The 12,233-nt window shown below is 35.5% G+C and overlaps 1 protein-coding gene across 1 annotated transcript; it reads left to right on the top strand.

The window, feature by feature from the left end:
• Window positions 1–9,663: 9,663 nt before the first annotated feature.
• Window positions 9,664–10,866, top strand: LOC122301333 (protein FAR-RED IMPAIRED RESPONSE 1-like). The gene is made up of 3 exons (XM_043112614.1): window positions 9,664–10,497; window positions 10,607–10,675; window positions 10,780–10,866. The coding sequence occupies exons 1-3, from the start codon at window positions 9,664–9,666 to the stop codon at window positions 10,864–10,866; spliced, it is 990 nt and encodes a 329-aa protein (XP_042968548.1).
• Window positions 10,867–12,233: the final 1,367 nt, after the last annotated feature.

Genomic DNA, 12,233 nt, shown 5'->3' on the forward strand with positions numbered 1-12,233 from the left:
ATTCCTTATTAAGGCACACACTTTTTTTTTTTAATTTTTTTAAATCATAAATGAAAAAAACAAAACAAAACAAAATGGGTAGTCATACAAGCAACAATTATTATTCTAAACGACCCCATGTGTATCTTTTCTCTGTCCAACTGTGAAAGATTTGTGCCAAGATTCGCCGGGCATTGCTTTATGGAAAAAATGAATATCAAAACAAAATTTCAAGAGCTTGGCAATGCTTTCTGTTTGTTCGGCGGAGTGACAGATCGATCTCTCTCTACAAAGAGCTAGAATATATATTTGCATTACTCACGTGTATTATACATTTTGGTCCAGATATTGTGTACGTCATGTCAAGTTATCAAAGAAATTATAATGTGCATCCCTTAACAAATTGTAAATTTTATCATGTTTAATTTTGTGGAAGGCCAGAAATGATGAACCCGCACGTTGTACCTGTCTAATTCATCCATTCATTCATGTCTGCAGTAACTTTTGCGAAAATGGTGATAAATTATTATACACATGAGATGGTTGATAATTGTGTGGATCAAGATGGCGCAATTTCGGGTAATTTTAGTTGATTTTCTTGGGGACATTTGGTGGACCCGGATGCTGCAGTACTGGTTACGTTGTTGATTTGGAACGCTATATATACGAGGAAGGTTGATCTTTCTAATAATTGAAACTATTTAAATAATAAAAATAAATTATCATTTCAATTAAATTGGTTTCTACCCGAATAATTATGCATTGCTCCGGCGTTAATTCGAATTATTGTTGGTTTAAACAAACACGAGATGCTGAAAAACTGTAGTTTACAATTAGCTACTTAATTGGGCTGTATGCAATTATTTATGGCAGTTGCTTTGTCATATTCACAACGGATAACTTTTGGGAGTATTAATTGCTAAACGTTTCCACGATTGATTGATCAAGAGATCAGGATTGCGGGTATTGCTAGAGGGCCCCTGTAGAACGATGGGCAGTACTCTTTTCTTTCATAGAAATCTCTCGTAGTTTCATGACCAACGACTTACCGGTCTAGCTAGCATGACGCATGACGCATGCCTGCAGCATGCTCTCATAATAAGCAACCCTAAATAATTGTTAGCAACCAGTATAACTAAAGAAATATTCTATCTATAAAAAATTTATACAAAATTAATTTTATAATTAGATGCAGTTTAACGGGATTTGTCAGTTTGTAAAATTATATTTTTGTAAAGTAAATATAATGAATCATATGAAATAAATTCAGTTTATTGGATTCACACTTTTGCTTTGTGACTATATTAACACTTCTCATATAATTAATTATATGAATTTTGTTACTTATCATTGCACACACCACGCACACATGCACCTCACATCACATACACACTTATTTTTATTATTTTAATTTTATTTTATTCTAACTAAACTAATTGAGTTATTTTACTAATTATTTTTACACTACAATATACTTATTAAGGAAAAAAAAGATTAAAAAAATTATGTGTGGTGTGTCATAATGTGGGAATGATGAGTAAAATTTTTCATAATTATATATATGATTTGAATAAAAAAAGCCTAATTAGTTATTAATTTAAAAATATATAATTCCTAATACCGTGCCACGTTAGCACTCAGGTTTTGTTAGATCAGATAGTTTTCGTGTCAAGAAAAATTATTAATCACCTAATTAACAAAATGATAATACAGTAATAGTTCAAATATATGATCAATGATTCAGTAATGTATCGATTATCTTCATGGCACGTAATTAGTTGCTATATATATAGATATGTGTGTATGTATTAATGTATTATATGAAGGCGACATATAATTACGTTTGGAGGGGATAAAATATTTACAGGCCTAAAGTGGTTTTCCAGACCTAGCTCAAGCTGGGCGGTCTCTTGAAGACGGAAGAAAGAGAGAATGAGGAAGATGACAAAAGACTCAGGAAGGAAAATGGTGTCAGGAATAAAAAGAGAGATATGACATAAAAAAAAAAAGAGATGTGACATAAAGAAGAAGAGATATGACACGAAAGAAGGATAAGAGAGGATAAAAGGAAAAGGACCAGATGATTTCACGGGAACTTCCAAACTTCAACTTCTCAGTGAGCTTATTCAACCTAACAATGTGAACTCTAGAGAGAAGATCTCAATCAGAAAATAGATCCATGATCTCTATTGTACAATAAGGATAAGAGATCATGAGAGCTGTAAAACAATCATATTATAATAGATTTTCTCATGTCCAAATTCTATGAACGTAGACATTATATCGAATTATATAAATTTAAGTATTATTATTTCTTTATTTTTCTTATATTTATTTTTAATATATTATCATGAATATACATACAGACAACATAAAATCACATCAAACTATCGTCGAAAGCTCCACATTATACTAATTGAGGTCCGAATCGTCGCAGCGGATCAAGGACTCTTTCTTTTCTTTTAACCTATTGTGTGATTGTAGGCGTTAACAATGTTATTGACCAATTATTCCCGAACGAGTGTCCTGGAGATGAGTAGGATTATACCGTACTTATTCTCTAGGAGGCGCATCAACTAGCAATGGTTGCTGAGTCACACTTGTTTCTGTCGGGACGGTGGACCCCATTGTATCAAATTAACAGTGACCAAAAGATCGCATTAAAGCAATGCCCCCTACCACATGAAATCCCTTTGCCTTTTGCTTGATTTCCACTGTCGGTGACTCGGTATTCTAAGCTTCTAACTTATAACCGTTGGGTTTCAACAATTTCAACGTATCAGATCATTTCTCCGACGTACTGCAAAGATGTTATTAAATTACATCTAATTTTAATATCAATTTGTTAACCTAGCTATGAGTCCACAAGAACATGCACACCATGCATGCATTCGATAGTATTGCATGGGTACTCACGACACCTTCGATAATTCTCTCGTTTGGTTGAGAGAACGTATTAATTTGGTACTACATATAGAATGTCAGTCACCTGATCTAATTGGTAAGATCTTCAAGTGTTGGGCCCTTCCAAGTTTTAACTCTCTTTTTTTTGTCGTTTTGTTCCTCACCCAACCCCTTTTTTTAATCAAATGCATGCATTCGCTTATGACAAGCCAGACGCGTAAAAAAAGTTTTCTTTCGTTATTCTGGGAAAAGAGAACTAATAGAAAGTCGGAGGCGGAAGCGCTAGCTTAGATCTTAGGCGGATGCTCCTAAATGAATCTAGGTATGCTTTTGCATGTACCACTGTTGCTTTGTCGGTTTTTGAGGAAGGTATTGTTTTGATGACTTGTGGCGTGAGTAAATAAAAGCGGGACCATCCTAGTAGTAGTACTTAATTTACGTATTTCGGCGTAGGGCTTTATGCAGGGAGTCTCCACTATTGCTAACGTTAAATCCTCCCATCGGGCAATTCCACAAGCTAGTTTCTCTTTTATTAAATCCTCCCGAAGATATGGACTACACGTTACAAAAAGGTTTGGTGATCTTTTATGATTATTCGGTCCAGTTTTTGTTGATGGGACTGCATTTTGTGCAGAATATGCTTGAATTTTCATCTCTTCCTTTGGCATGCACCTTTATACCAACGGACTAATTTAGAGATCATGGTAATTGGAAGGGCACGAATTGATCAATGCCACCATTCTAGATCTATGTGTGCATGCATACAATTTTAAAACCCATATAAAGTTCAAAAAGTTTCGGAATAAAAACTAATATGGGAAATAATATAAGCTAGCTATATAGCATGAGTACGTGATTGATATATTAATATTATTTACTATCAAATCCATAAATCTAAAGTTATGGTTTATGTAAATAGTGTGACAATACATAAACCTAGTGGACGTAAATTATTAGAGTCGAACCATATAAATCGATTGTATTTTTTTTCTCTATTTTCCTTATTTCTTGTTTTTCGTTTATTGCTGTATATTCTTGTTAATTTCTTGCTATTTTGTGATCTGGTATATTGTCTTTTAACTCATTGGATCCGTGACTATTTTTGATATCAAACTTCTAGTTGTTGTGTTCTGTTTACTTAGAGGAACTCGGGGTAGTATCTAACAGTTTAAGTCGTCGCATGGCATCTTAATATATGCAAAGATCCCTTATTAAGAATGCAGTTTCTAGCTATTAATTGGTTACAATTTCCGTTCATCATTTGCATTTTGCTTCCAAAATATAAAGGGTAAAAATGGGAAAATGCGAACGTAAAGATTACTGTGCTCATCAGCATGAAAAATATTTTAATATATATTTTTCTCGCTGTCTTTGTAAATCGGTAAAACTGTTGGGTAGCTGGGTGTCTAAAATTTAAGTAGGCATCTATACGCAAGACAACGACTATGACAACCAGAGATGCTCTCGTCAAATCCTGACCTACCGCTACCCTATTAAGTTCTCTATGACTAAATGGAGCTCCCAAAATATTCGGCAGCACATACGAGAAGCTAGCTTCTTTTGGAGGATAAAAAAAATGAGATAGGGATGCTTTCTCTGTCTTATTCTTCAAAATATATCATAAAATTTATTTATTTTTATTTTATATATTAATTTTTATAATATATTATATATCAACTTTTTTTTATATTATTTAAATATTTTATTTTTTATTTTTTTTATTTATTTCAAATATTTTAAAAAATATTTACACATAAGAAAGAAATAAAAAATTACATGAGAAAAAAAGAGAAAGTAATTAAAAATATTTACATTTGATAAATAAGATTCTCTACATGTAGAGGGATCACTTTAACAAAATATATAATATTTTTAAAATACAAAATTGGAGTAGTATTTTAATAACATTTCGTTATATTTAAAAAAAATATATTTTACAAAAATAATTGTGAGTTCTCTTACAATATATTTGTTAGTTTTTAATAAACTAAGTTTCGTCGGAGATGGTTTAAAAAAGAAAAAGAAAAAAAAAGAACAACCGTATTGCCTACGTGGGACTGATCTTGTAATTAATAGGTCAAATAGAGAGAGAAAGGGGGGGGGGGGGGGGGTGGTTAGGGGTACGTGGTCTAGATAGATGATGCACATGTCTTGAAAAAGTAAGAAAGATGGAACAAGAGGATTAATGAAAAAAAAAGAGAGATAAAACAAGTTAGGGATATGATGAGATAAGAACACGGACCATGTCAAAGTCTTGCTTTTGGCTTTGATGGATGATATGCATGCAAGCTTACGCATCTTTTGGTTATTCCCTCTTTCAGCTGTCTCTTTTTGACAAGCTGGGATCTGATTGAACTCATCACGTCTTTTCACGTAGGAAAAATCTCGGACAGGATATGTACATTTACAAAGACTGAGATTTTGAGTATCTTATGATGAGAATTTTTGTGGAGAGTCTGATCCGCAATATGGGATATTATCTGATCAACTTGCCCGTTAGGAAAGGCCACAGTATGTGTATATATATATACATATGTATATAGTGCTGATGATGTAGGACAGAAGATAGATCGTGTGAGGGACATTACCTTTTTTATCACAGAAAGTTGATAAAATGTGGCAAAATCTCGCCCGACACTCGCCCGATACTGTCACGTCAGTCCTGAGAATAAAAATATATATTTTTATAAAATAGTAAGAAAATAAGATCGAGTACAATCATTCCCCTCAATTGGGCATTGGTTAATTTTAGAGTGATTGTTTGAATTTGGTCACCACGAGAACGGTTTAATTGGCGAGAGCCATGCACCCCTTATTGGAAGTTACCAATCCAAAGCCAGTCTTATTGAGCAGTCGTATACGAAGAGTACCGTACGAGTGTGAATCGATATACCCTTTGGTTGACGTCCAATATTACAAACAAGAAAGAAAGCTGGCAATCTTTTGAGTAGTGCTATATTTAAGTCTGTATAGTAATTTACACCATACTCTGTCGATATGTAATTTTTTTAATGCTACAGTACAACGACAATTTTTTATGCCTAAATTAAATTTTTTTTAGCTGCTACAGTAAAACGTTTGCATTTTACGCTATTCGGCATTGAATAATTTCCAAAAGTTTCGAAAATCTGCTGCTCCCTCCAACGTCACTCCTCCCGCTTGCCGAACCGAAATCCTCTGCCGACTGTAGTCTGAAGTTGCTCGTACCATCTGGTGTGCCGACTGCCGACCCTTCTGCCGTCTGCCGTCTGTTGTCTGCCGCACCAACAGGTCTGCAATTCTGTGAGGTAAGAAACTGAGCTGTCCGTGCCCTGTTTAGCCATCCTCAGTTTGTGGTTCTTCAGGCAAAGTGGTTTTGATGGCTTCTGATTTGCACTGATAGGAAGAGTGCAGTGCGATTGCTCTATAGTTGTGATAATGGATTTTAATTTTTTTTTGTTAGATTCCGAGAGGCATTTACTAGGTTTGGGTTTTGCTTAAATTTGTAGGTAAATGGATAGAGAAGATAAGATTAAAAAGAAAAGATTTGATATATTTTCAACTCAAAACTAAGACAAAATTAATCCACATAGAACTAAAATACATGGGTATCAATTACTGTAGAAATTTTATCTTCTAAGCCCTTTTACCATTTATGCTCTTTTATTTCCGAATTAAGTATTGTAATATGGGTATCAATTTTGATTGAGGTTGAGATTGTGGTGTGAGATTATGGAGTGGATTATGATATTTTGGCATGAATTCTGATAGTAGTGGTATGGTATGTTGATTGTGGGTTAGATTATGGCTTGAATTCTTATGAGATATGGATTAATTTTTTTTTGGTTTTGGTTTCAGATTGTGGCTTGAATTATTCTAAGATTGTGATTATTTATGGATTGAATTATGTTGATTTTGGTATTTGGTTGTGGCTTGAAGATTGTGATTTAATATGGCTAGTGCGATTAATTAATGCGCTGAACTCAAATTGCCTGGAGTATGTAATGCTAAAAATCCAAAATCAAACAAAAATAAAAAATACGGATCTATAGTTGCACTTCCCAATCTGTAAAATCAATTACTAAATTCTAATCATTGTAGACATAACTAATTAATGTTTAGGACTTCACATTACTATGAAATGTTTATTCTAACTGTATGCGGAGCTGCGTTTTTGTGATGCATTTATTAATTAGTTATTCTAATTTATTATAGTGTTATGGACAAAGAAGAAGATAAAAGGCCACCCAGGCCTTCTACACCAATTTCATCGACTCAGGTATGATACATTGGTCATTCATAAAAGGCATGTGTCTTGATTCCAACTAGTTAATGTATTTTTATTTGTGTATTGTATGGATATTATGGTTCAGGAAGTACTTACTACCCGCCATTTATAATGCATCCAAATGCATTTCCTAATTCATACACATATACATGGGGTAGCCAGGTACATATATTTCTAAACATTAATTTTTTAATAAGGCAGTTGATTCTTAACCTTTCTAACTCTGTGGTTGATTACTGGCACCACTAATCCTACCTTTTCTAGCAACGTTCATTTACCCTTCGTCGACTAGTGCGCAGGAGTCAGACTGTATGCAACAAACGACCAGGTATATAGCTTTCTAAACTTTTCAATTTTACTCATTTGTTGTTTATTACCTGTTATAACACTGTGTCTTATTACAGTCTCCACCAATGCCACCTTTTCCAACAACATTCATCTATCCTCCATCTAATAATGCAGAAGAGTCGGGCCTTGTTCCACCAACGAGCCAGGTACTTCCTTTATTTTCCTGAATTTTGGTACTTGAATATGTGCATTGTTACCAAGTCTAAAACAGTGCTTGATATAAGCCCCCACCAATGCCACCTTTGCCAACAACATTCATCTACCCTCCGTCGACTAATGCTGAGGATTCGGGTCGTGTTCAACAAACGATCCAGGTAGATTGTTGTCTAATCTTTCGATATTTTTTCCTTAATCTGTTTATTATGCCTTCTAACATCATACACTTTATTACAGACCCCACCAATGCCACCTCTTCCAATAATGTTCATCTACCCTCTCTCGACAAATGCGGAAGAGGCGGGAATTGTTCAACAAACGAACCAGGTTAGAAATTTGTGCCATTTTTGTGTGTCGTGTCCTGAATATTATTTTTTTAATTTATTTTGTTACCCATTCTAACTATATAATTGATTACAGCCCCCACCAATGCCACCTCTTCCAACTCCATCCATCTACCCTCCATCGATGAGCGCAGAGAAGTCGGGCCATTTTCAACCTACCAACCAGGTTAGAAAATTACCACTGGATATTTTGTTTTGTTTTTTTTTCCTTACATTGTTACCCTTACGTTATTATTTTTTTCCTTACGCCATACCTGAATACAGCCTCCACCAATAACACGACCTCCATTGAGTGTTGGAGAGGAGCTGAGAAGATTTGAAAATTCTTCAACTACTCCATCGACTAATGCGACTGATGCGACATTTATAAGCGAAAGTGAAACTAATGTTGGAGGTACATCTCTATTTTCTGAAGAGAATGAAGAATCTAAGGATATAAATGAAGAAAATTCTGATAACCAATGAGTTGAGGAGGATCCCAAAGCAGGTATGGAGTTTGCCACTGATCATGAGCTTATGACCTATTACAAGCGATATGCCAAGTAACAAGGTTTTAGTGTTATAACACAACAGACGAAGAGAGAGGCTGATGGGAGAGTGAGGTATTTGACGATTGGGTGTGCGCGAGGTGGCAAGTACCAACCTAGCCATAGTAATATATCGAGGCCGCGTCCAACTATTAAAACAGATTGTAAGGCAAGGATAAATGTGCACTTGGTGAAGGGTACTTGGGAGCTGACTAATGTTGAACTTGCTCATAATCATGACACTGTCAGCCCACAAAAATCTAGATTCTTTAGATCGCACAAAAATCTAGACGAATACAGTCAGAGGATGCTTGATTTGAACGTCAGAGCTGGTATTTGAATGAATAAGAATTTTGGGGCACTTGTTGTTGAAGCGGGGGGTTTGAGAATCTTGATTTTCAAGAAAAAGACTATCGAAATTTTATTGACAAAGCCAGGAAATTGAGGTTGGGTAAAGGAGGTAGCGAAGCCCTTATTGAGTACTTCAAGCAGATGAGGTAGCAGAATGATGGTTTTGTTTATATGATTGATGTGGATGAGGATTTGAGACTGAGAAATGTGTTTTGGGCTGACGCACGTAGTCGAGCAGCGTATGGGTATTTCGGCGATGTTATTACTTTCGATACAACATATCTTACAAATAGGTATGGTATGCTGTTTGCCCCGTTTGTTGGAGTAAATCATCATGGGCAGTCTATACTGTTAAGGGCTGGGTTGCTTTCAAGCGAGGACACAAGTACTTTCGTCTAGTTGTTTGAAGCATGGTTGGAGTGCATGAATGGTCGGGCGCCAAAAGCCATCATTACAGACCAAGACCGAGCAATGAAGAGTGCTATTGCCGTGGTATTCCCAAATACTCGCCATAGATATTGTCTTTGGCATATAATGTGAAAGTTGCCTGAGAAATTGGGATCTCACTGCATTCAATGCAGGATTGAAGACTGCCATCCAGAGTATCCTTTATGATTCACAAACATGTGAAGAATTTGAAATGAAGTGAGGGCAATTTATTCAGAAGTATGATCTTAGTGATAATGCATGGTTGAATGGATTGTACAATGAGAGGTTATTCTGGGTACCGGCGTACCTTAAGAGAGTATTTTGGGCTGGCATGAGCACAACCCAAAGGTCAGAAAGTATGAACGCGTTCTTCGATGGGTTTGTAGATTCTGGTGCAACGTTAAAAGAATTTGTTGACCAATTTGACAATGCCCTCAGGAAAAAGGTGGAGGTTGAGACGACAGCTGATTTCAACTCCCCCAACCAAACCATCCCATGTTCATCCGCATTCCGCATTGAGAAGCAATTTCAAGCGGTGTATACGAGTGCAAAATTTAAAGAGCTACAAAAAGAGGTGTGGGGAATGATTTTATGTAACTGCATACTTATATGCAAGGAGGGTTGCATTTCCACCTACGATGTTTTGGATAAAATTACCACTGATGATGACCATGTGAAGAGCGTCAAGTACACTGTTTATTTTAACGAGGAGGAGGTTGATCTCAAATGCACATGTGCGTTGTTTGAAATGAGGGGGATCCTCTGTAGGCATGCATTGAACGTTTGCCAGATGAATAAGATTCATGCGTTGTCGGAAAAGTACATCTTGGATCGATGGATGAAGGATTTAGAGATGAGATATACGGTGGTCAAAAGTAGCTACGATGACTTGCGATCGAATGTGGACTCACAGTGGTATGAGTTCGTGGTTAAATATTGTGTAAAATTAGCTACCCGTGTTTGCCCAAGTGATGAACATGTTACTGCATTCGTGAGCCACTTGGAGGAGTTTGAGAAAAAATTTCAAGGATTGACACTTGACTCCGGTTCGAGCAAGGTGAAAGAAACTATAGTCACAGAAAAGAGTAAGAAAATCTTAAGCTTGCATGTTGTTCGAGGGAAAGGTAGGCTACCAACGAAAAGGAAGGTTCCTCCGGTGGAGAAGACAGCAAGAAAGCAAAAGAAACAACCGGTAAAAAATGCTTAAGTATAATGGTACCCATTTTATTATGCTTCTGACTGACATCAAATGTTATTTCTAATGGATGTGTTATGTTTTTTTTATGTTCAAATTTATTTAGACATGCAGGAAAATATTTGATGATGCATCACATGATGGTGAGGTATCAGAAGCTCCAGAAAGTGACCAGGTAATACATATTGAGCTGTGGCATTATTGTGATGTATTTCTTTAAACTGACTATTGCTGTTTTTTTCTAATGGGTTTGTGGTTGTTTATTTGAAATTTCTTTAGGTACTTAGTGCATGCAAGGATGATTTTGTTGTACTAACACAGTGCAGTACTTTCACACACCCAACGCCATCGGAAAATGAGAAGTGAGGCTTTGCTACCTAAGCAAGTGCATGGATGTGGGGTCTTGTGGTGATGTTGTGGATACCAATTTTGGTGATCTAATTGATGAAGGAAATTTATTCTAATGTAGGGTGTTGTCAAGTATTTGGGAGGTTGGGATGTATTTTAATGAAGATTGGATGGAAGTGGTTATTGTGGTCATTTATTGTGAAGAGTGTGTTTTGTATATTGATATGCTAATCTATGCATTTTCATTTATATTCCTGCATCTCACTTTGAGCCCGATATGCTTGGTTTTCCATTTATAGACAATAGTTGAAAGAGTTTAATATGGCTTTATGATGATTTCGATGTGGTGGTAGATGAATAAGATATGAGCTGCCTTGTTGTACTTCATTTTTCATTTATATCAAGAAGGGCAGGATTGCTCTATCCGAGTATTTTAGAGGTTTTCACAAATTTCCAGTTGCCGGTGGCGAGTTTAGAGTGGAATTTTGACTATTGAGCTCCATTCATGCTAAAAAATGTTGCTTCTTTGCTTCTTTATAGGCTGGGTGGTTTTAACTTGAGTATTCTTTATTTTTTTTGTTTTATGGGGAAAACTAATGATTATTACTGTTGTTCTTTGAAGTGATTCATGATTCAACATCATGTTCACTACGGCTGGGTGATTTGATTCTTGCTACTTAGTCATATTTTTATGTTGTATTGAGACTAGGTGTGGACACTAGAATTATTTAGTTGAATGGATGATTTTATGTCAGGAGTTGGTCAGCATTCCGATTGAATTATAGTAAAATTCTTGATTGAATTACTTCAGCTTATATCTTGGTTGAATTTGTGTAAAGTTCTAAATCACCTCAATATTGAGCATGTCTAACATTAAGGAACCATCCATTTTACAGAAAAAAGGTTTACAACTAATAAATTCAAAATACATTGATTAAACTACTCCATCAGGGATCTTGAATTCTTACATACCAAGTACTTTGGTCAAAATTCTGCAACAGTTTACCAACCAAGTACTTTGGTCAAAATTCTTACATACCAAGAACCAAAAGTTTACCACTAATGTGACACTCCCAAATTCCGTTTGGGATCGGACGGACATTTGAAACGTCGAGACATGCAACACAAGGTTACCTGCCCCCGTTCATGACATATAAGATGCAATATTCCTAACATGCATCTAACATTATGCAATATTCGCAGCGGATAATTTTTTTTTTTCTTTAGCAATATTATGCACCAAACTAAAAATATCCCAAATACTTAAAACATACTTCATATATAAAAATCCATTGAATAACTAAGATCACAGCACTAGTCCAAAATAGTTATGATCCAAAAGTACTGGAGAGCAACTACATCGTACAAGTAGTAATTTAACTACT

Source organism: Carya illinoinensis, chromosome 1 (assembly GCF_018687715.1).
Source record: "Carya illinoinensis cultivar Pawnee chromosome 1, C.illinoinensisPawnee_v1, whole genome shotgun sequence".
NCBI classification, from domain to species: Eukaryota; Viridiplantae; Streptophyta; class Magnoliopsida; order Fagales; family Juglandaceae; genus Carya; species Carya illinoinensis.

Coding starts and splice junctions, on each gene's coding strand:
- LOC122301333 (XM_043112614.1), top strand. CDS start 9,664: ATGAACGCGTTCTTCGATGGGTTTGTAGATTCTGGTGCAACGTTAAAA. Junction 10,498..10,606: donor GAAAGCAAAAGAAACAACCG/GTAAAAAATGCT, acceptor AAATTTATTTAG/ACATGCAGGAAAATATTTGA. Junction 10,676..10,779: donor AAGCTCCAGAAAGTGACCAG/GTAATACATATT, acceptor AAATTTCTTTAG/GTACTTAGTGCATGCAAGGA.